The sequence below is a fragment of the Ziziphus jujuba genome, chromosome 4 (assembly GCF_031755915.1).
Source record: "Ziziphus jujuba cultivar Dongzao chromosome 4, ASM3175591v1".
Taxonomy (NCBI): Eukaryota; Viridiplantae; Streptophyta; class Magnoliopsida; order Rosales; family Rhamnaceae; genus Ziziphus; species Ziziphus jujuba.
The window spans coordinates 9,615,572-9,640,152 of NC_083382.1; the positions used below are offsets into that span (position 1 = coordinate 9,615,572).

Here is a 24,581-nt window from a genome sequence, read left to right on the forward strand (position 1 = left end):
AGATAGCTTCTGAAAAAAAACAAAGAAAGACATTACTGTTCACAAAGTCATATTCCTTTAGAAAGTATTTTCCTTGGGAAATATCAGCCTACCAAACAAGGAAGTTAATAATACAAGCGAAAACCAAATAATGCCATTATCTCTTGTCTAATTGTGATGAACTATGAAAGGAGTAATTCAGAAGTTCCAATATGTTGACTCTTTATGTGAAGTTTAAATTAACAAAAAGACTTTTCTTCCTCAAAAGTTCTCTCTTATTATATTGACAACGTGATAGAATGGGAAGAATAAAATTGGACATCTGCAATGACTCAGGACATTGCTCACAAAGACACTAAGTGTAACAGACTACCATATTTACATGTCGAGCTCAATGCAGTGGCATGACGGACTGCATCTGTTTCCACAACAATGATTCTTGACATCACTATTAAGCCATAGAAAGGGAATTTCCGTAACCATTTATATGTGATTTCTGCCATCTCCATGCTATCTGTAAGCTCTCTTGAAGGTCTGTATACCTTGCTGACCAATTTAGTTCGAGTCTTATCTTTGTAGGGTCACTGAAAACTTCAGCATAATCCCCTGGTCTCCGTTCAAGATAATCAACTTTTATGTCAACGCCTGTTGCCTTCTTACATGCCAATACAAACTCCTTCACTGATCTACCTGTAATTACAGGATTGAAACAACCTTCAGGATCACATTGCATAATATGACATTCTAACAAGCTCTTTAATAAGATAAATGATTGATTAACCTCTTCCAGTGCCAACATTGTAGATACCAACTTTCCCAGGTTTTGCATTGGCAAGAGCTTTCACATGAGCATCGACCAGATCAGTAACATCTATATAGTCCCTCACACAAGTTCCATCAGCTGTTTTGTAGTCTGTTCCTTTAACCTACAGTCAATAAAATTCACTCTCTTATGCTAATACAATTCTCAAGTAAAGGATCAGAATAATAACAACAAAGGAAAAAAAAAAAAAAAAAAAAAAAGGGTAAAAGAGAAGAAAAAAATAAGAAGTAAAAATTTACCTTCAGTCCAGGAATAATCCCTCGAGCTGCATCGAAACAAGCACCCGATATCCGGCCTTGTTCACGCAGTTCAGGTCGAGGAGCTTCTCCTAATCTTCCCTCTGGGTCTGAACCAATCACATTAAAATATCTGAACAAATAGCAATCAGTATATTTAGCAAATGTGTAAAATTTAAGTAAAACATAACAAATAGTACAGCAAATAATACAAAGAGGTTCAAGAATAACCAACCGTAAGATCATCACAGCCATATTTGAGGTTTTGGAAAAGTCCAGTATGATATCTTCTGCCATCTTCTTGGCTTTACCATATGGATTGATTGGAACCTGCAAAATAAATTATAAATACAAATGGTAGACCTTGAAGCACCACCAAGGTTGTAAATATGGCTTTCACCAAAGCCTGATAAAAATCCATAGTTATTTATGTGGTGGATGCTCCAATTAAAACTCATAACACAGTAGGCAAAAAATTCTCTGTTTCCTTTCTAGGAGCAAAAAGGCTATAAACCAGAAGAGGCTTAAAAAAATGAACTTTATTAAGCAAAACAAGACAAAAACAAAACAAGAAGCAAATTGCATGCACTTTTGATATAGGAAAACACATTCAATAAACTATGTCATGCATATGATCTCACTTGTTCAGTTTCTTCTGTGATCGGCATCTTTTTAGGTTCTCCATATGTTGCACAAGTACTTGAGTAGATCAATGTCTTTACATTGTGTTTTGCCATTGCTTCCAAAACTATAAGTGTGTTTGATGTAATATTGTGATAATATCTGCACAAAATGTTTAATTTGTTATTATTCTGAAGTACATATAGTAATTCCTACTTAGTTTTTGTACATGGTTTAGTAGAGAAGTTTAGCATGTATAAAAATTAAAACGTATCGTTAATGTAAAATGTTATATCACCTAATAGTCTTATGAAGAATAAAATTGAGATGGCTCCAAAAATAGAACTAAAAAATATGACCTATTCACTATGAATTCAGAAAGTATAACAATGCTGTTCAGGTTTAGCCACTTCTGTTGAAATCTGTCATTATGTAGTGAATTGTGTCCTGTATCTTTGGTTTTCATTGGCAACTCTCAAAGGATGGATTCCAGAAAAATTAAGAAATGACGGATAGAAAAAAAAAAAAAAAAATCTCATTAAGATTTTTACTCTTAGAATAGCATCATTGTCCTCAGCCCTGGAGCTAGAATACTACAAATCAAGGTAAAAAAACAAAGTAGAAAAATCATGCAGATAACGCTTGAAGTTAAAAGGAAAAAGAAGAATACCTAAGAGGCTCAGCTGTACTTTCACCAACATAAGCAACAGCTGCAAAATGCATCACAGCATCGAATGCATTTTCTGAGAAAATTTTATTGACCTATAATATCAATCAAGGACAGACAAAGTTCTTGCTTTTATATCATATAAAACTTCACCTTCAGCCAAACAAGAAAGTACATGAAAAACTAAGTTCCAATGGAATAAATCGTTTCCATGTAACAAGATAAGGATACAGCTTTTGCATCCCCAAGATCTGCATAAATAAATTGAAGTGCTCCTGGCTGTGGAAATAACTCTTGTAGAACTTTCACAGCGCCGAGATTTCCTCGGGAAAGATTGTCCTGTCAAAGAAGTCAAGAGATTACAAATCAATGCAACAAAACAATCCTAAAGGATTTTCAATATTGTTTGAAGAAAAAATAGCAAGTTAAATTGTTTGTCAAATCTGAATAGGAGGATACCACTATGGTTACACGGTATGAATCCTTCAACAGCCTTAGTGCAGCATGGGAACCTATATAACCGGCACCTCCAGTTACTAAGACATGAGTTACCCCTGCTTCCCGACGGGAAAACTGTAAGATAAGAAAGAAAATGTCATATGTGAAACTACAAAACTGTTATAGAAATTGTTATTGTGATGTGACAAAGATATATTGATAAAACCACAGTTAGAATTGCAGACACTAGATTGGTCGAGACCTGTCCTATATCAGAACCTCATTTTTATTATTGGAAAGGCCTTTTTTGAATTAAAAGTGTTTGAAATCTCATCAAACAGATTTATAAGAAGTTTCAGATAAAAAAGCCACACCAAGACATAAATTTAATGAGAAATTGTCTAATTTCAGTAAGTTAAATCCAAAAGTCAACTCCTCAGGTTCTATTCAGGAAAACAGAAAAAGGACTGTGTTCCAATGGCTATGATATTATAAAGAATAGAATTGTAGAAAACAAACAAAATAAGTATTCTAGCACGCTTTGTGTTATATATATAGATTGGCTATAATATCAACATGAGACCCTTTAACAATTTCTACGAGACAGCTTTCTATTTAGTCATTCTCTCAAGAATGGTTGAAATTATGACAATGCAATATCAACCTTTTTGGATCGCGTTTTTTTATTGCTAGTTTAGACGCTTTTACTGATTTTTCTAACATGATGAAAAATTCTTCTGAATGATCTAACATGTCTAATGTAAATTTGTAAAGTTTCAGAGTCCTGTCATTTTTATTACCAGATTAACAATCAGGCACTCTACTAAAGTTTCAACTAGATTGGTCACTGAGTTATACAGAAACAGAAAAACATACAAAGTTGGAGGTGCTAGAAGTAGGCGTTTGTCTGAGCATGAAAATGCAAATGGTAGTGAGAACAGCAGCCACAAGGATTCTTCCAGATAAGTTGCTCTTCCTTTTTGCATCCGCAAAATCCATATCTGCAAATCACAGATATATAGACAAGAGAACAGAAACGATCATTTATCAACTCGAAAGGAAGTCATTCAAATTCTTGCTTTTACATAACCTAATATGATTACAATATCAGGCAGCTTCTTATATTTAATTCTTCATGATAAAAAAAGGAAAAACTTAGAAATTGGAGAATTTCCATTCTCCCATCTACAAATAAGTTACAGTTTCTGCAAATCAATTATATATTAAGCTTATTATTCAAGGTTGACCTCATATTGCTAGAAAACCTTCTGGAAATTTCAACAGAATATTTAAAAATCCAAAAGAACATTAGTTTTTGAAGAAAATTTTGCATTATCTTGTAGAAAAACAGATTGACCCACAAAAGATCATCAGAAAACAAAATCAGAAACTTTAAAGATAGAGAAAAAGAAGGAAAGTAACTCCATTATAATACAAAACTAATGAGTTTAGGAACAGGGAAAAACCAGAACACAGATTGAGCGACACAATGATCCAATCCAATAGAAAAACAGAAAGCAATATTCATATATATATATGGGATACAAAAAACACAAACCCTCCAACGAATCAAAAAAAAATAAAAAACCTGAAAGACAAGAAAATATTGATAAGAGACATAACATACCTGAAAAAGAAGCAGAAGAAGAATAAAAGTCCTAAATCTCAGAGACCCAATAAATTACGAACGAGGAAATTTCTCACATAGGAACTGACTGAGAAAAAAAATGGTTCGTGTATGAGCGTTGGAATGAGTGACAAGTGGACCTGAATGAAAGAAAAATAAGCCTCACCAGTGAAACAGAAAAAGCAGAGAAAATGAGATAATAACAACCATGAAAGCGGGAAAGAAGACTTGGACCCAGTCTTTTTTCTCTCCTGCGTTGCATTGAATTTTTAGAGAGAGGGAAATTCAGTTTATTTATATAATTTGCTTGCTGGCCAAAAAAGTTTGGTATTGCTTAATCACCCAAAAAAGAAAAGTTTGGTATGGCTTTGAAAACCAAGCAAATTATGACTTTTATTAGAAAAAAATAAAAATAAAAAATGCAATAAAATAAAATAATCAACTTTTTTTTTTTTTCTTTTTTGGGCTTTAAAATCTGCTTTTTGTTTTTTTGTTTTTTGGGCATTATGTCCAAGTGCATTATCCTATGGTCCTTTGGAAATTTATTAAGGAAAATGGGAATAAAAAAATAAATTATGAAAAACATAAAAATAATAATTGTTTTAAAGTCTTGATGCACTCGGTTCTCAGATTTATTTTGTCGGTGTTGTGATTTGGACTCCTTTTGATGGAACCTGAGACGGAAATTTGTTTGTTAGGATGTCAAATAAAATATCAGTGGCAGGTAACATTGCTATTTAATCTAATGGTGTTTTGAGTTTACAACTACTTCATTCCTCCAAATTAAGGCACATGCATGGGCACAAAAATCACTTTAATATCAATATACTCCACTTAGAGAGATTAGCCTGGACAATTGACTTTTGGTACTTAAAATATGCTACCCCCCCCCCCCCCCCCCCCAAAAAAAAAAAAAAAAAAAAAAAAAAAAGAGAGATCATTTTGGTGAAATCATTTTATTCTTAGATGTATAGCAAAGAAAAAAAGAAGGAAACTAAAAAAACTAATGTAAAAATTTGTTTTGTTTTGTTTTTTGCTATTAAAGGTTTGAATTTAAATTCAGGATTTTTGTCCCAAATAACAACTTTTTGATTTGGTAATACAAAAAAAAAGTGATAACTTTATTACTAGATTGAAACATTTTATTATTAGATAACTTTCAAATAACAATGTTTAAGATAGTCATAAGCCACAATCTATAAATTGAAATTAGTTTCTCACATTTACCATAAGATAGTCATAACCTACAGTCTATCAGTTTAATTAGTTTCTCACATATACCATAAATAATAATAATAATAAATTAGCAATTTTTACATACAGGCCATTTTTCATCAAATAAATAAAAAAAAAAAATCAGCAATTTTTACATACTGGCCATTTTTCATCTTACTTAAATTTTAAGGTCCTGGACAATCCTACATCCAAAGAAATGAGTGGTATAATTAGCACTCCAATTTTCAGATTTTTTTTCTTTTTTAAAGGGGGGGAAAAAAAAAAAATTACAAGACCGTTGATACAGTATTGGCTGGACCATTTATCATGGGTTTAAAATTTTAGACATGGGCCGAGCCCTAAAAGTCACAGATCTCTACCCAGGTTTTGTAGGCGAAGCCCACCTAAAAAGTATAGGCATCGTTAGCCCTAGCCCCGGACAATCACATTGATTTTTTTTTTTTTTTTTTTTTGAGAGACATTGAATTTTTGTTTATTTATTTATTAACCAATATTGGGTCACTATTTTCGTGACGTTACAAATTAAAATCCACATCTTTGAAATGTAGGGCATAAAATTAATAATTTATTATTAGATAATAAATAGGTAAAAATAATGTTTTTGTAATTTGCTGATAGGTCCCATTAAATTGGGAAATTAATTTTGTAAGTTAATGGTATTATTTGTATGGGGATGATGCTTGATTCCTTTGCTTTCTCTTCTGGAGGAATCTTTGGAGAGATCTCTTCAATGAAAACCCTGGAGGCTTATAAACTTGAGGTTGCAATGAAATTGATGCCAGCTTTGAACCTTTTCTATCATTCTTTTCTTCCATTTCTTCACTTGCAAATAATATAATGGCTCTAACCTACATCAATTCAAAATTTGTGAGTAGCCAACTCTAAATTTTTATTTACTTTTTCTTTTTATTGAGCAAAATTCTTCTTTGAGAATAATATTTTACAACCAAATGCAACTAAAGTGTTTCAATTTCTAGTTTGGATGCCTAAACATAGAGCAATATATGAAAGAAAAAAAAAAAAAAAAATTACAGCATAATTCGGAAAGGTTTTATTATTATTATTATTATTTTTGTCATAGTATGTTTTGCTAAGTCAAAGATGGACAAAAAACAAACAGGAATGCTATGAGAACTGGTAAAATTGTATATTTTAATAGAGACATCATCATAAAGAAATTTATATACAGTAAAGTATTTAATTTCGAAGGTGACTTTTTTTCTTTTGGGGATAAAATGGGGAGAGGAATATTAATTTCGATGTTGATTTGAAACAACTTTTACTATTTGGATTAATTAATTCCTATGTAATTTTTCACCCTACGTGATTTGAAAAAGTATTAAGCCTTTAAAATATGATTTTTAATTGGAATTAAAGCATGCAAGCTAGAATACCTAACATGGTACAAAAGTCAGCTGTGACTAAAAGTATTCATTCATTTTATAACAGTATAAAAAAATTATAAACAGTTTAAAAATTTATAACAGTATAAAAAATAAATTTTTTTTTTTTAAGAGAAGACATATTTGTGACCAAATGCTTGGATTTGGTTTCAAATCTCGCTATGTATGCTAAACCATGACAAGTTTTTCGTAAACTTTTTATCATAGTATTGTTTTGTTGTTATATCAATTCGTCATCAGCATGTACATACATACATAAATACATACAAATGTTGACATTGTCAGTTTTGGGCCATGAATTGGGCCTGGATTAGATGTGTACCAAAATTGAATTTTTTGGATTGAGGGAAGAGAGGCTAATATAGATGCCATGTATGCCCATTTTCCGAAAATCACCACCCCAATAAAAGCTTTTTGCATTTGTTGTTATTTTTTAAAAAGTGCTGTATATACAAATTTAATATAATGAGGATTTATTGAGAAGAATTGTAAGAGATAATTATCTATTGTGATCATGTAGATCATGAAGATACCAACTATATATATTGTCCTTTACAATCCTTTTCTATAAATTCATCATTATATTAAAATCGTGTATATATATATATTGCAATAGAATGTGTGGTAAATTAACAAAGGACTAGGCCTTCCTCTTTTGAGAATGTGATTTCTTTATTCGAGTCTCCAAGACCCCAATCATTTGATCCTATAAAAAGGCAAAATGTTTTATATGCCGCAAGAAAATGTCAAAATTATATTCCAAAATTGCCATATTATATTTCATTCATATATCTATATATATATATATATATATGTGCATATATGTGTATCAATATTACCTGAAGTTCAGTCAGGTCGTAGACAAAGGCCCGTCCATTACAAAAAAAGGTAATCTGTTGCTGCCTTACCGTCGGTGTCTCAACCCTATATTGATCAAGGAATATAAATTAAAGGGATACCCCCTCTCTCCAATCTGAATTTCTTTTTTTTTTTCCCCAAAGAAAATAAAAAAATTCTAAAAAAAAAAAAAAAAAAAAAGCCTAGAAACGAATAGTGGTCTATAAGAAGACATTTCCAAAAACCAAAAGAACCATTCATTCCTTTTCCTATTTTCTAGTAGAAAATTAAGAAAAAGTAATCAAATTAAACCATTGCTAACCCAAAACCTGACTTTCAAAAATTAGTCTATATATATATATATATACACACACAAAATTGATTTTCTACCAGATATGTTGATTTGGACAATAAAAGTAAAAAAGTTCCCAGGAGATCAACTTTGTTATATTTAGATAGTGATGAGGAGCTTACATTGGAGAATTGCTTGGAGGCAAGGAATATTGACAGATGAATTGGGAAAAATAGAAGGAAAATCCAAGTTGCAACACTTCTTCACTACTATTGTCAATCACAGCCTCATAGAAACAGAGATATAATCAAGAACGATTCCATGGAGCAAATGATCAAAGAGAGAGAGAGAGAGAGAAAGGGATTGAAGGAGATGGATCAATTTTTTTTTTATGTTTATGATGATGAAATTGAGAGTATCTTATGGAGAGAATTGTGTTTGTGAATGTATGTATATATTTTCCAAAAGATGAAGGCAAACACGAAACGTAAAAAGCCAAAATTATAATCGAAGAACTTTTGGATTGGCCCCTATGTAATTGGGCACGTGGAAAACGAGTCACCATCACGTGCTTAAAAAAAATAAAAATAAATAAATAAAAACAACACTTTTTACTCACACATGCATATAAAAAAAAACACATTCTCGTGTTCTTTCTCTTTCTTGCTCGGCTTTACTAAAAATAGACTGCTTATTGAATATTTCACATGGTTTTGAGTTGGCAGATTAATTTTGCTTCTCATTTCCAAATGCCTGCTATTTTTGGAAACCCACTACACTTTATGAGGAAGTGGGATATTTAAGCCTTGGTTTTGCTTTTTCTATGCAATGGATTCTCATTATTGCCCTTTTCTTTTTCACTTTCACGTGATAAAAAACAATATCTCTTAGCTTACTTAGATACATACATATATAGATACATATATATATATATATATATATTATTTTTTTGTTTTGAACCAACCACTCCCCGATCACGTAGCGTACGTTAATTTTGAGTTTTCCATTGAAATATATTTTTAGGAAATTATTAGTTTAATTTTGAATTGATATTTTATCATGCACATTTTTACAATGCTAAGGTCATTGAGTGGTTGTGCAAAAAAAAACAAAAAAGGTCATTGAGGGGTTAAGTGGCAGCGGCCACCTCTTCCATACATAGTGTGAGTCTGAGTTCATTGCAGTGCCATGACAAAAACAAAATGTATACAAATGCTAAGAAACGTGATCATATTCTTGATTGATTTCATGAGAGTAATAGTTCATAAGTTATTTTTCATCTAATTTAACAATTTTCAAGCGTATTAATCAATAATTAGTTTATACAAATAGCTAGCTAATTTAGGCCGTTTGGTAATAAAGTCCCATCTTATTTATTTATTTATGTTATTTTTGTATTTTTCATTCTTTTCCTGTGTACCTATAATGGATATTGAGCTTTGTTTCATGATTTCAATGGTTCTCACTAAAATTCCCTTCTTCATTAAAAAAAAAAAAACAAAAAAAAGACCTTAAACTATTTAAATTGCAATAAAGTAGGGCGTTGCAATAGGAATAAAATTATTAACAAAATATCTCACTAATTTCTAAAAATATAAACAAAATCTAAAAAAAACTTGCAAATTAACACAAAAGATGATTGTATTAGTTTACTCAAATGGAAAAAAAAAAGTATAAAATTATGATGTTGGAGAAAGTACTATTTTCGGCTTAAGAAATGAGCTTTTTTCTTTTTTCTTTTCTTTTTTTTTTTAAAGGAAAAAAGATGAGTTCATTAAAAAAAAAGGAAAAAAAAGATGAGTTTATTTCAGAGACGGATATTATGCTCTCTCATGGACCCATGTTTTAAAAGCTAGGTAGTATGCGATTTTGCTCGTGCAATTTTACAACTTGCATGATTGAATAATATAATATCAGACAAATATCATAAAATAATCCATTAATTTCCCAATCTTTCATATAGTATTTGACACATACCATAAAACACCGGACATATCATATTAGTCATTGGACAATGGACATATCATCTTTTGGTGGTTATTACCAAAAAATAAATAAATAAATTCGTCTGTTGGTGGTTGTAGCATTGAAACTTCCTTTATCTATGGTAAGTTGTTTTAAAGGTTGAGATAAAAAAAGAAGAAACTATGGCCATTCCCTTTGGTACAATTTTTATAAAATTCTTGTAAAACGAAAATAATAAATTCACTTTTTGTATATTTAGTATTTAAAAATATTTTTAGTAATATATTCAAAAGTATGTTATGAGGATGAAAATAATAAAATTATGATTGATAAATGGTAAATACGATATATAATTATATGGTAAAAAAATCTTTATTTTCAAAAAATGATAATCGTTATTCATATTTATGTTTAATATATGTTAAATATAGTATTTAACTATCCAAGAATTATTTTTATGTAAAATAATTTTTTGAATTCATGTAACAAGTAGTTTGGATGTTTTCTAAATTTACCATATCTTAAAGAATGCTTTTAACTATTTTTTCAAATACTAAAGTTCAAATAAAGCTGCTAATGCATTTTTAATCACATCTTTTAATTTATAAAATGAAAAACTGTTTTGTAGAAGGTAAAGGACAGGCTGAAGGAGAAACATCAGATCAACTTTTTAATACCTATATAAATGCTCAGGAAGAATTGCGTGGCATTTGGTACCTCAGACAGCAATTGTAGTAACCATATAATAGACAATAGAGAGACACTTTTGTTAGCTTGGATAAAGAAATAATATCTTAATTAAAGCTTGGAGATGACAAGTTTGCATATGTCGAAGGAAAAATGAAGTTATTCATAACAAATGGAGGTAACTTAAAACTTTTTTCCTTTAAGTTCTTTATGTTCCTATTTTAGCATAGAAATTGTTAAGTGCGGGACAACTAATTCATAAAGAAGTTATTTGGTAAAATTTGGAGGAGATATGTGAGAAAGTAAAATAATCAAAAAATAATTCAGATAAAACTAGCCTCAAACAAAGTTTTTCCTTTCTCAATATTATTAAAAAACTGTGCTTAATATTTGAAAATATGGATGAATCTTGAGATATGGTCATTTGAATGTCAAAAGAAAAAAAACTATTAAAATAAAAGATAAGGGTGATAGGATTAGCTTTTCAAACTGAAGGGAACATATGTGAAGGGCACATCATAGAAAAATGCATAGATTGTCTTTTCGAAAGACATCTTGGAAAGCTACCACTCCATTTGAATAGATATGTAAGGGAACCAATAAGCAAATGATTCAAAATTTCAAGTTAGCCATGATAAAGAAATTTGAAATGACTGATCTAGGTCTCGTGAGATATATTTTTGGGATTCAAGTAAAGTAAGAACCAGGAATATATAAATATCTATATATTTTTTTTAATCTAAAGAAAATATGCAGATTGAAAAAATTGATTGAGTATTGTGATTGCAAGCCTGCACAAACTCACATAGGTCCTAGTGAAAAATTATCAAGATAATGATGATAAAGAAAAATTTGATGAATCAATTTATTGGAGTCTTGTTAGATAAAATATCTATCTCACAAACACAAGGCAAAATATCATCTTTCCTGTCATTATTTGAAGATTCATGGACAACCCAAGCCAGAGTATTTCACGGGCAGCTAAGATGATTTTTATAAAAATCTCAAAGAAACAAAAGAAATTTGGCATCTTATACTAGAGGATGAAGAAAGTAAATGGAAAGGTTACATAGAGAGTGATTGGCAGGTTCAATTAATAACAGGAAAAGTACTTTTGGCTATGTGTTTTGTTTGGGAATAAAAGTTAAATCTTGGCCATCAAAGAAGTAAAAAGGTTGTAGCTTTTTTCAACTGCAAAAGGCATGGTACATTTCATCAAACTGCAACATCTTGTGAAGCAGTACTGAAAAAGTTCATCTTTTTCAAAAGCATGGTGGGAATTCAAGATTATTAAATATCAAATTATGAAAGAGGAGTGTTAGAAATTAATTGAAATAATCTTGAGCCAATAATTTCTAGAAAGTGTGTGTGGTTATCTGCTTTTTGATTAAGATAGAAAGAGTAATCTTTAATCTATTTGTTCTAAGCTCTTCAAGGACATCTGTGATTTATTAGAGTCCTTGTTTAAGCTGTAAGTGAGCGAGCTAAATAATTTCAAAAGACTCCCCTTAAATTCACATATATCAATACCCTAACTTATCAGAAAATTAAACATCTTATTAAGTAAAAGAAAAGAAAAGTCGATCGATTGTCCTGCCATTCAAACTTTAAAAAAAAAAAAAAAAATAAAGTCGAATAATCGACTAGGCATTAGTCAAAACACAAATAACTGATTTTAGTGGAAGAAAAATAAAATAAAAAAATTGTAATTTTTTGGGGCGATCTGCTTTGGCCATCAAACCAAAATACCCAACATAATAATAATAATAATAATAAATACAAAATTAGAATCAATACAAGCATATGTATTGAAATTAATTATCGCCGAGTGTCCTTCACTGCAATTTACATAAAATAAAAAAAATCCATTTGAATAATTTTGAGCCAAAAAATCGATTAAATATGGTGCATTGTCATGTATATATGCAGATCTTCCAAGGTTAATAAATTTTTTTTTACAAATCATCCTAACCATTAAATGAGAGATTAATCCAATGGTTTTTTATTTTTTTATTTTTTTATTAAATTAACGTTATTCTGAAAATGAAAAACAAAAACACATTAATTGACATTTTTGTAGCTCTAATTTTGATTTGTGAAAAGTAAAAACACATGCAGAGGAACATAACACAATGAAGACGGTTTACAATTTCACAGACTTGGCTATAAGCCTCCGTAACTTATAAGGAAATATCAATACAAGAGTAACATATATATATTGGAAAGGAAAAAAGAGAATTGGCGGGGGGAAAAAAAAAAGGTTGGACCAATGATTTTTGAAGATTTACCAATACAAATACGGTCTAAAAATTCCCGATCCCAATTCACAAATTAATTGTAGAAATGCAAACAAATTATTGTTACTATTATTATTTTGGATAATTAATGCAAATAAATCAATAGATTCATGAGGATTTCTGGGCTAAATGGAAGTTAATAGGTTGGGCTTATGCTAATGGACCAAAAGACAATCTGTTGATAGTCTTGGACTGAGATATATGGGTTGGATCCTAGTACATAGGAGAGATGGCCCAAAATTATAGATCACACCGTTATGAGTCATTTGGATAACAACAAAATAGGTAACTATATTTTATCCTCCTTATTTTATATAATTTGCTCTTAGAATTATAAAATCCTTTTATTTGACTCCTGAAACGGCTATTTTTTCGATTTTTTCTGTCACTTTTGTTGAAGAGTTTCTGTTCTCTAATAAATTTGACAAAATTAGTTATACATACTATGCAAAAGTAATAATAAAAAAGAATAAAACATATTCTACACAAAGTTATAAATTAGCTGTAAATTTGCTTCAATTTTGATTTGAGTGAGGAAATAATAAAGATTTGCTATTGTTTCCAAACCACCTGTCTTTGTCACAACTATAATATGGTCACAGTCCTTTATTATTATTATTTTTAAAAATTGACCAATAATAATAACAATATTATCATTTCGGAAATGAAAAATCGAATTTGTGATCATTTGAATTTGAGACAATTGATCATGAATTTAAGCCTCATGACGAGCTAATTAGTGAATTGTTTCAATATTATAGTACAAATCCGACGACTTCAAAGCCAATTTTTTGGTACAAATTAAAAGGACAGAATTTTCTATCTAACCCGCATAGAAAATTCAGCTTTGGTCATCTAAAAATATAAGCACGTAGTGACAATATTACCGTTTGAATCCACAACCTTGAACTCATAAGATGATGCGATAATAGTTTTCTTACATTTGCTTTATCCTTCGGATGCTGTTACTGTGAGGCAGATGGTAAACAAATAATAATAATAATATTATTATTATTATTATTATTATTATTATTATCATTATTATTATTATTATTGTTTTTTGTCTTTTTGGGCAACGTGCGTTGATGGCCAGGCCAGACCGCCCCCCAAAAATATATATATATATATATATAAATTTTTTTATTTTATTTTTCTCCACTAAAAACAGTTATACTGTTTTCATTGCTGCCTGGTCAATTATTCGACTTTAATTTGCCTTTTTTCCCTGTTTGAATGAGCGGGCAGTGGATGAATTTTTCTTTTTGTTTGCTAACCTACAAAGATTTTTTATTTTTTTGAAAGAAAAAAATGTTATTGGATATTTGTCGCCAATCGGATATGGTCCAGTTAATTCGTCGGATAGCAGAGATATTTTGATATATATATATATTTTATAATATTAGATGTATTTATTTTTCCGAGTTTATAAATACTGAGAAATATTTAGTGTAGTAGTTCATAAAAGACTACTTATTAACATTGTACTACTAATTGTGTAAATTTCTATAATTTTTGTTATTTTTTGTATGATGAAAAACAAAATTTTATTTTTGTATTATTTGGTTGGCCCCTAAAACTACTTTTCGTGCTTCACCCCTGTCCACGACGTATATATAGTGCAGGTGGAACCATGGATTCCAATTTGGTATCATTGTCAAAAGAAACCATTTTGGATTTTTGATAATTTTTTCAAATTATAAAATAAATAATTAGTTCACCTTCTTTATTACATTTTAAAACAAAATGCTTCTAACACAAACGTGTAATGGATAGCATTCTTCAATCCAAAACGTAGATGTACATCTGATATATAAAAATAAAAAAAAATAAAAATCTGAGAAAATGACATCTCTTAAGTACCGATGACAAAATTTACATACTAGTAAATTTTTGGTGTGAAGCCTTCCATATTTTTCTTTTCTTTTCTTTCTTCCTTTCTTTATTTTCTTATTTTTTGATACCGCCATCCATTCATTAACGTGGTAGATATATTGTCGTGGGAAACTTTTGATTCGACAGATGTATTGGTTTTGGATTTTTATCATTTAAGACATCCAATCCAAATTATACGGATGTGGTTGCTCTAACCGATATCCATAAATATGAGCAAAGTAAAATGGACCTATTATATATTTATTTATTTTTTTTGGAATATGACAATGAATTTATATTATTTAAATACATTTAATATGGTAGTTCTCTATAAATATGGGTACTTTAAATATGTCAAATATGTATTTTTTGAATGCTTATGTGGTGATTGATAATTAGTAGCATTTAATTTTTTTAGTTTTTACTATTAAAAAATTAATATAGAAAAGTGAATCATGTAATAACAGATATATAACATGCAGGTTTTATTAGTGTTTCAATTATTAATGTTAATAAATAACACTAATTTGAAATAGATTAGTGGAAAACTATTATAAAATTCAATCTTCCATTCAAATATATATATATATATATATATAGCTAGTTTTATTTTTTATTAAAATGCACCGATGAATTTTTCATTAGAATCTCTTTTATAAGTTTCTAAGTATTTTAAAGAGCCACAAACATATATGAGAGATTATATGAGTTTGTAGCTCCATAGCTAGAGGCATATTCAAGGTGCCTCCACTCCAGCTACATGATGCCACGACTACCCCCATCACCATAGGGCCGGTTGATTATCAATGCCAAATCGATCAAGATGGGATCATGTGTAACATCCCGTCCCGAACCATGTCGGAATTTTTGCACGTTGACCGAGGTTGACTGTTGACTTTGACCGTTGACCGTTGACCAGGGATCAAAAGTTGATTTTTTGACACAGTTGGAATTCTAAGTTGACTGAGGTACCGTTACGAAGTACACGTTGGCACGAGTTCGTAGACTAGTAGCACGTTGAAAACGGAGCTACAGTTTGAAAGTTATGAGCAAAACAAGTTGAGGTCCAAACTGTCCAAGGGGTGCCGGAGTTGACTTTTTATTTATGGGGAAATGAGCTTTGACTCATACATGGTTGTAAAGTGCTCGTCGATACGAGTCTGTAGACTAGCGGCACGTCCGATTTGGACATGTGGTTTGAAAGTTATGAACCTGTAGAGTTTTTCAAACACCGTATTATTTTAATATTATTTTTAAACGCGTAACGATGTGCCACAGGTGACTTAATGAATGTGACCATGTGTCACCATGTTGAGAAGCCACATGTCAACCATGTGAAATATCATATTATTTTATTATTATTTTAAATAATAATACTATTATTAATGTTATTTAATTAATTTTAATTTATTTCTTTTTATTTTTCTTTTTCTTTTTCTTTTTTTCCCCACATGGGAAAAAGGCCACGGGGCCATCTCCCTCTTTTTCTTCCTCCTTCTTCTTCCTTCTCCTTCTTCCTTTCCTTTCCTTTCTCCCTCTCGGCCTCGCCGTGTTTTTCAAATTCCGGCCACCCATAAGCTACACGCGCTGGCCAGTGATGAGCGGAGGGAGGAGGCGAGCTCGGCCACCAATTTTCACGGTCATCGGCCGCCGGACGCGCCCCGATCGGGCTGGAGAAGCCGCCGGACGCGCCTCGATCGGGTTGGAGAAGCCGCCGGACGTGCCCCGATCGGGCTGGAGAAGCCGCCGGCCGGAAAAATTTCTCTCTCCTCTTTTCTTGTGTTTTCCGGCTAGCCCAGTCCAAATTGCCACCCCTCTCCTCCTATTTTGGATCCTCTGAGTTCAAATATGGCCTCCAATCTTAAAAATTCGAAGCGGTTTGCGAGATACGAGGAATTGAAAATCGGCCAAAGTTTTCTGGCCAAATTCCGGCCACCTCCGGCGGAATTGGGGTCGATGGAGACCGGTAATGTGATCCTCGTTCCACGAGCTTCGATTCGGTATATTATTCGACTATTTTGGATAACGTTTGTGTTTGACCCCCCGGGTACCGGGTATTATTTATCCGATTAAAATATTAATTTATTTGACTATGTGTGGATTTTGTTCTAGGAGCACGGGTGAGTCATGGAATTGATCCCATGGTGGATCTTAGGTTAATTGCGTGCTCCAGGTGAGTGACCCACCTTTAATAAATATTTTGGGATAATTAATTATATTTAATTGCTGTTAAATTGGTATCTGAAATTATGCTCATGTGGTGGAATTTAAATATAGTCGGGAAAAAATATTATTTTATATATAATTATCCATTGGTGCTAAATGAAATTTTGGGGTCATTAAAAAATTCCCGATTCTTATTTTATGGTGATTATATGGTATTTATTATGTCTGAGCAAAGTATATTTCAGTGATAATCGTATGTGGTTTTAAGTGTTATTTTTCGGGCATAATTGGGTTAAATATTTTATGAAAATATTTGTTTAAGTTGGTGGTTTAATTTTGTAAATTATGCCCGCGGTATTTGAATTGTTGAACCTCGTATTACGAGAAAATTATGGTTTATTTGTTATCGATGCTTTCGTACCGGATTATGAAAAGGAAATATGTGGGATGGTATTTTGTGAAAATTTGGTATATTTTCCACGGTAATTTTGGAAAACGGTACGGTTGGTTTAATAATTATTTTAGACGCATTCACACAGTATTGTTGTTCTGGTATATGTATATGTTGTTCAGCGCGCAAGTATTATTATTTCACCCGTGAGTTGCCATTGAACCGTGGACATGCAAGTCTTATATAGTGCACACAGCCGCCCCCCTCCTTGGCCGGGATGATGGTTTCAGCAGCGGTACTGTTGGGACGCCGAAGTGCCGTTTGCAAGTTTCTCTCTTTAATCTCCCCGCCAGTCGGTGCTCAGGACGCTGGGTATCGGAGGGTATCACTGGTATATGGTGTGGTGCGTCAAGTACAAATTTTTCGAATAGAAATTTCAAACCCCAAAGAGTACAAAATTATTTATTATAATTTATTGCAGTTTATTTATATTTGGGGTATTTATTTATTTATTTGTTGTTTATTAAATTATTTAGTCCCTTGGTTTTCGGAAAGTACGAATATCGGGTTTTGTGAAAATGTTTTAAAAGGGGAACATTTCCAACGGAGTGAATAGTGAGGGTTTTGAGAGAAATTGTTACCTCAATTGTTTATTTATTTATTTATTTAATTGTTCGGTATTAATTAATTAAATCCCTTTATTTGGTATATTATTAATATTAAAGATGGTTAGTAGATAGGGTCACTCACTGAGATGATTAGCATCTCACGCTCTTAAATTCCGTTCCCCTAGGTTCAGGTTGGGAGATGTTGATCGTCCGGGGCGAGCCCGACGTCTCAGTTCGTTACCGAAGTCCAAGAAGTATTTATTCCCTTTTTCCTCTTCCTCTTGTATTGTTTCCGTATCTGTCATTGTATAAATTCCACATTATCTGTATAATGCTCTATATACTGTATTGGACGTGTAGTTATTATTTATGCACTGGGTTGCTGCTGTTATTATTTGAAGTGCTGAAATTTGTGGAATCAATTTGTAGTATTGTGGGAGGAATAAGGGGATGTTTATAGAAGTGTGTTTTCAGTGCAAGAAATTTTTGGTAAGTCCTACCCTTAGGGGAGGTGCTGCTGGATTTTCCGTTGGAAGGTTCGGTGGTATATCCCTGAGATCAGGGCTTGTCTAGGGTTCCGGGGAAGAATTTTTGACAGGTCCTGACATCATGATTTGATTAAAAATGTATAAGTAAGAGGAGATGATTCAAAGTTAATTATCTCATGGTTCTTTATCACCCAAATTAATTCCATACATATATTCAATTATCATGTCTTAGCCTCTTGCCTTTTTCAGAGTCTGAAAATGTCCTTCCAGATCCAAGTCATGAAACTTGGCTCTCGAGGCTATAGTATGTATGACATAAACTGTGAATAATGGATAAAAGGGACAAAGATAACATAATAAAATAAGAAAAAGGAAATTAAAATATGAAACCATATCAAAAATTCAAAATGAATCAATTTGATTCAAGTCATAATCTATATAATCTATATGAATGTGGAATTCGAAAACTTATTAAGAGTAATTCATTTGATTTATGTCCAATAAAATATGAAATGTATGATATGCGCCAGTATGTTGCATTAATGGCTCAATTCTTCGCTCAATATTCCAAATTGTGTGTGGATATATTATCAATATTATATGTCTTTTTTAGTATTTTTTTTTTAAAAAAAATACAAATGCTATACTGCATGTTTGTTTGTTTGTTTTGTTATTTTTTTCCTTTTAATTTGATCACTGTCCCATGTTAATAGATTTTTTTAAAAAAAATTTTCGGGTCACAATGATTTATATTTTTAAAAAGATGGATATATTTCGAATCCATGATTCCATAATATAGATATAAAAAGCTTACTATTAAACTAATTTTATTTTATTATTAAAAATTCCAGATTTAAAAGTGTATTCTAAATAATTTTGCCATATTAAATCTAATCTACAAATAAAATTATCATGTCCATAGTTGAAATTTAAATTTCTAGACAGAATGGTAATTATTCAAGACAAATAATACAAAAAACATTAATAGCCGTAAATAATTATAATGCAGAATGTGTATTTTCTGTTTTATATAATGGTAATTCAATATGAATAATACAATAAACATTAATAGCTGTAAATAATTATATTGCATAATATGTATTTTCTCTGTTTTATATTTTAGGGAACATTATTAATTACGTGTATTTATAAGGGAACAATACAGTGATGGGTCAATAAAATACTGTTATTATATTGAAGACATTCTCGTATACTAAAATATTACTAAGAGAGAAAATTGCAATAATACGGTTACTATGTTGACTAAAAAACGCTATTGTTCATCCACAATATATTGGATTTTCAAATCTATTATAGATAATATATACTGGTGATGCATCCCTTATGGTACAAAATAAACTCATACTAAAACATAGCTGGTTTCATATATACCTCATTATATTTCATTTTTGTTGCAATCCATCCACATTGAACATGAATCTTTTTGTAATTTTGACACGTTATTTATTTTTTATCGACATTACAATTCATCATGATTGAGGAGGGAGATTTTAGAAAGGTAAGAGGTTTAAAAACTTAAAATTTATAGATGTATTTTTAATGATTTTATTATTGGATCTAATCCATTTATACAGTTTCTACAAATATCGATGCATGAAATGCTGATACTATTTAAAAAAAAAAAAGAAAAAGAAAATCTGATATTTGCGTACAAAGAGTGATATTGCAAATTTTCAACAAAAGTGAAATGTGAGTATGTAAAACTACAAAATATTGACCCAACACTGTTGAAATGGAAAAGGTATCGCTAGTTCTTCTCAGGACATGAGATCATTAGCAAAGCTATTATTTACTGGTGTAATGATTTTTTGTTCGAATGTCACACCTTCAATACTATAATAAAGAACTCAAAAAAATGAAAAAAAAAAGTGTTACTGTAACTTTCCAAAATAATATCATATTAGATTATGGAAAAAGTTTGGGTGAAATTACTAAATTTGAAAAATTGCAATTTCAACTTTTAAATTTCAATTTGTTGTATTTCAGTTCAACTCAATTTTTTTTTTTTTTTTTAACTCAAGGTGGTTAACGATTGCATCCTACTTTATCAATATTAAAAAAAATTAGTACAATTTAGACCCTTTGTTTTTAATTTGTTATAATTTAAATCTTTTAGTTTCAAAATTCTGCATTTTAATCCTAATATTACATATTATTTGTCAAAAATTCCAATTTGATTGAAATATAAAAAATTGACAACTTAAGAACTTAAATTGTACTATTTTAAATTTAAAAGTTCAAAAATACATTTCATTTAAATTGAAGGATATTAAATTACAATTAGTTTAGATTTCAATAAACTAGTTTTATGTTTTTGGCACGAATTTTATTTTTATAAAACTAATTTAATATCCACGATATTCCTTATAGAAACAGTCTAATGGCAAAAATTATTGTTTCCTTAACATTCATAAATTTATGAAAATAAATTTAATATTACATAAATCATAGAATCATAAATACTATTTTAATGAAAAATATTAATTATCCTAGTAAATAATCACAAATAAAATTTTTATATTAAATAATAACTTAAAAAATTATCATTAAAATAATTATTTTTTAAATTTTAATATAAAAAATAATAAAATTAAATATTTGCCATGTATACTATTATCTTCGTTGATGAATACGACTGAAGAGCCAAAGAGAAACGCACATAGAGATATATTTTTTGAAAACACTTTTTCTTCCCTTCCGTTTTGCAGAGAGATATGGCTTCCTTTATTGCAGAAGCCAAAAAAGCTCATGCTGTAAGCATTCCCTTCCCAGCTCAGGGCCATATAAAAGCATTGCTTAAATTCTCAGAGCTTCTTCATCACAGAGGCTTTCACATAACCTTCGTCAACACCGAGTTCAATCACAGTCGTTTTCTCAAATCTTTAGGCCCAAATTCCCTCCATGGCTTGCCCGACTTTCGTTTTGAAGCCATTCCCGATGGTCTTCCACCTTCTGATGTACAAGATGCAACCCAAGACATAACTACTCTCTGTGACTTTATCAGAAAGAAATCCATGGCCTTTCCATTTCTTGAGCTCCTTACAAAGCTCAATAATAATAATCCTCCTGTTACTTGCATAGTCTCAGATGGGCTTATGATGTTCACCACCGCCGTTGCTCAACAACTTGGAATCCCTGACGTTAAGTTTTTCCCTTTCTCTGCTTGCTCTTTCATGGGATTCAAACACGGTAGATCTTTGCTGGAAAAAGGAATCATACCGCTAAAAGGTTAAGTGGGCTTTGAGATACAAAATGATAATATAGTATATTAAATTTTGATTTAAATTATTTATGTTTATATAATTTTGATATAATTTGGCATAACTACATGTAATTGGGTATGGACTCACCGTTATAGAGGTGTCCATATCCATCATATTTGATTAATATATAATTATTACAATTATGCTACAGTGAATGCTTATAAGTAATTTGTAATATATGTTATTCTATTTTATATAATTTATAAGATATATTATTTTGAATTATATACAATTGGATATTAACATCTACTATAGCATGAGCTGTATATTACAGCATATAATTATATAATTATATATACAGAAAATATACCTTACTTTGTTATATTAAGGTTTACCACTAATAATTATTAGATCATATTAAACATTAAAATTTAAAATTTAAAAAATGGTTAAATATGGATTTTATAGTATATAAAAATCTTATTTAAAAAACTTGATGATTAATAATTATAATTATAAAAGTTGAATATATATATATATATATATATATATATATATGTTACTTCCTATTTTAAGCATCTTATAAGTTTATTACTTTTGATTAATGTTTTGTCATATATGCAGACGAGAGATGTCTAACAAATGGGTATTTGGACACCATTGTAGATTGGATTCCAGGAATCAAAGATTTCCGTTTGAAAGATTTTCCATCTTTCTTTCGAACTACGAATCCAAACGACATTAAGCTCAACTTCTCAATTGAAAAAACAGAGGGACTTGACAAAGCTTCTGCAGTAATTCTACATACTTTTGAAGCTTTGGAACCAAACGTATTGGATACCATTTCGTCTTTGTTTCCACATATGTACGTGATTGGTCCTCTTCAACTTCTTCTCAATCATATACCAAAAGACCCATCAAAGGAATTTGGTTACAGTCTTTGGAAGGAAGACACAGAGTGCCTTCGATGGCTGGATACTAAGCCAAAAAATTCAGTGCTCTATGTCAATTTTGGTAGCATAACAGTGGTAACAAAAGATCAACTGGTTGAGTTTGGTATGGGACTAGCAAATAGCAAGCAACATTTTTTGTGGATAATTAGGCCTGATTTGGCTATTGGTGAATCAGCAATTTTGCCTCCTGAATTTGGGATTCAAACTAAAGAAAGAGGTTTTGTAGAAAGTTGGTGTCCACAAGAACAAGTCCTTAATCATTCATCAATTGGTGGGTTTTTGACACATTGTGGGTGGAATTCAACCATTGAGAGTTTATCTGCTGGAGTGCCTATGCTTTGTTGGCCATTCTTTGCAGACCAACAAACCAATTGCAGATTTACTTGCAATGAATGGGAAGTGGGTATTCAGATTAATAATGACGTAAAGAGAGATGAGGTAGAAAAGCTTGTGAGAGAATTAATGGAGGGAAAGAAGGGTAAGGAAATGAGAAACAAAGCAATAGAGTGGAAGAGATTGGCTGAAGAGGCTACTGGTTCAATTGGTTCTTCATCCAAAAACTTGGATAGGTTGGTGAATCAAGTGCTTTTAAGAAAGCAGAATTAGAAGATATATATTCTTGTTTTTCAGAATGAAATATTAATAGTATTGTCAAAATCACGCTCTCAGACAATGATACCGACTTTGTATCTTATACCTCTAGAATAAAAATAATGATAATAATATTAAATCAGAAATATTTTTGATATGATTTAGAGTATTTGGAGATGTGTACTTTGGAATGTTATGGCTTGATAGTCAATGACACTGAGATATGTTTGATATTCCTTGGAAGAAGATGACATCTATTATAAATCAGACACAATTTCAAATCGACATTGTATATAGACCAACTTATTCTGTGTCCATTTATTATTTCTTTGAGATGTTCTTGGGTTCAGAGGATCCTTCCCTTGTATTACATATTATGCTTTATATATATACATGTATATATATTTTGAAAAAGATTTTTGATTTTTCTTTTACATGATTGCTTTTGGATTTTAAACACGGCTAATTAAAGTTAAATGCATTGGAAAAAAAAAAAAAAAAGGCTATTGCGAATTTCTTTTCTTGGTTGATTAGTATAATATTTTTTCACATTTTTATTTATAGTTTAAATGAAATTGATAAAGTATGACATGCTACAGTACTTTGATGGTACTTCATGATAAAATAATAAACATAACAACCGTTTTTTCTCGTCCCACTATTTATACAGTTTTTCAAAACTACCATTCTTCATTAAATATTTGTTGAACTATAGTTGAACAATATTATATTACTCCGCCTACAATAACCAAACAATATAAATATATATTCAATTAATAAGAACTAAACGTATATTTTATAATAAATTATAAATTTTTTTTTTATAGTAGAAACAAAAATATTTAATCTATTCAAGTGAAGTAGAATTTATCATTAAATTTTATTAAATTGTTTAAAATATAATTATATTTGATGAAAATATTTAATCAACAAATATATTCAAACACTAAAAAATATTTATCAAAAGAAACTATAGAATATGATTACGGTTTGAGTCTTGGAGGATATTTAAATCTCCTTTGTCAAATACAATTATATTTAAAACAATTAAATATTTTTTATGAATGAATTAAAGTTATATGTTCTACAATAAAAAATAAAATAAAATTATTTTTGAGGTTTGAAGTCAAGAGCCCTGTGCCACGCAGTCTGCGATATACTGATGCAATAATGCGGCTCG

The 24,581-nt window shown here is 30.4% G+C and overlaps 2 protein-coding genes and 1 long non-coding RNA gene across 7 annotated transcripts; 1 reads left to right on the forward strand and 2 right to left on the reverse strand.

The window, feature by feature from the left end:
* Positions 1-108: 108 nt before the first annotated feature.
* LOC107416873 (UDP-arabinose 4-epimerase 1) lies at positions 109-4,717 on the reverse strand. 4 transcript variants are annotated; one of them, XM_025072732.3, is made up of 11 exons: positions 4,599-4,717; positions 4,392-4,531; positions 3,641-3,765; positions 2,786-2,899; positions 2,558-2,665; positions 2,330-2,421; positions 1,680-1,821; positions 1,274-1,368; positions 1,042-1,171; positions 761-905; positions 109-669 (listed from the first exon to the last, which is right to left on the reverse strand). In XM_025072732.3, exons 3-11 carry the CDS (start codon positions 3,761-3,763, stop codon positions 431-433), a joined length of 1,188 nt encoding a protein of 395 aa, XP_024928500.2. In that variant the 5' UTR covers positions 3,764-3,765; positions 4,392-4,531; positions 4,599-4,717; the 3' UTR covers positions 109-430. The 4 variants fall into 4 exon arrangements, with proteins under 4 accessions (XP_024928500.2, XP_024928501.2, XP_060672635.1 ...); XM_025072733.3 differs by having other exon boundaries at positions 4,392-4,479; positions 4,558-4,699; XM_060816652.1 differs by having other exon boundaries at positions 4,392-4,475; positions 4,558-4,683.
* A 1,765-nt stretch (positions 4,718-6,482) lies between these two features.
* Positions 6,483-8,649, reverse strand: LOC125421998 (uncharacterized). The gene is made up of 3 exons (XR_007240485.2): positions 8,342-8,649; positions 7,870-7,954; positions 6,483-7,736 (listed from the first exon to the last, which is right to left on the reverse strand). It is a non-coding gene; the product is annotated as an uncharacterized LOC125421998 (long non-coding RNA).
* Positions 8,650-21,290: 12,641 nt separating this feature from the next.
* Positions 21,291-23,707, forward strand: LOC107416777 (7-deoxyloganetin glucosyltransferase). 2 transcript variants are annotated; one of them, XM_048471108.2, is made up of 2 exons: positions 21,291-21,882; positions 22,482-23,707. In XM_048471108.2, exons 1-2 carry the CDS (start codon positions 21,369-21,371, stop codon positions 23,414-23,416), a joined length of 1,449 nt encoding a protein of 482 aa, XP_048327065.2. In that variant the 5' UTR covers positions 21,291-21,368; the 3' UTR covers positions 23,417-23,707. The 2 variants fall into 2 exon arrangements, with proteins under 2 accessions (XP_048327065.2, XP_015880792.3); XM_016025306.4 differs by having other exon boundaries at positions 22,524-23,707.
* The last annotated feature ends 874 nt before the right edge of the window (positions 23,708-24,581 follow it).

Excerpts from the sequence above, each read along its gene's own strand:
- LOC107416873 (XM_025072732.3), bottom strand. The coding sequence starts at position 3,763 with ATGGATTTTGCGGATGCAAAAAGGAAGAGCAACTTATCTGGAAGAATC. Across the intron at positions 2,666-2,785 it reads CATACCGTGTAACCATAGTG|GACAATCTTTCCCGAGGAAA; the intron begins GTATCCTCCTAT and ends CTTCTTTGACAG. Across the intron at positions 1,172-1,273 it reads ATGGCTGTGATGATCTTACG|ATATTTTAATGTGATTGGTT; the intron begins GTTGGTTATTCT and ends CTATTTGTTCAG.
- LOC107416777 (XM_048471108.2), top strand. The coding sequence starts at position 21,369 with ATGGCTTCCTTTATTGCAGAAGCCAAAAAAGCTCATGCTGTAAGCATT. Across the intron at positions 21,883-22,481 it reads AGGAATCATACCGCTAAAAG|ACGAGAGATGTCTAACAAAT; the intron begins GTTAAGTGGGCT and ends TCATATATGCAG.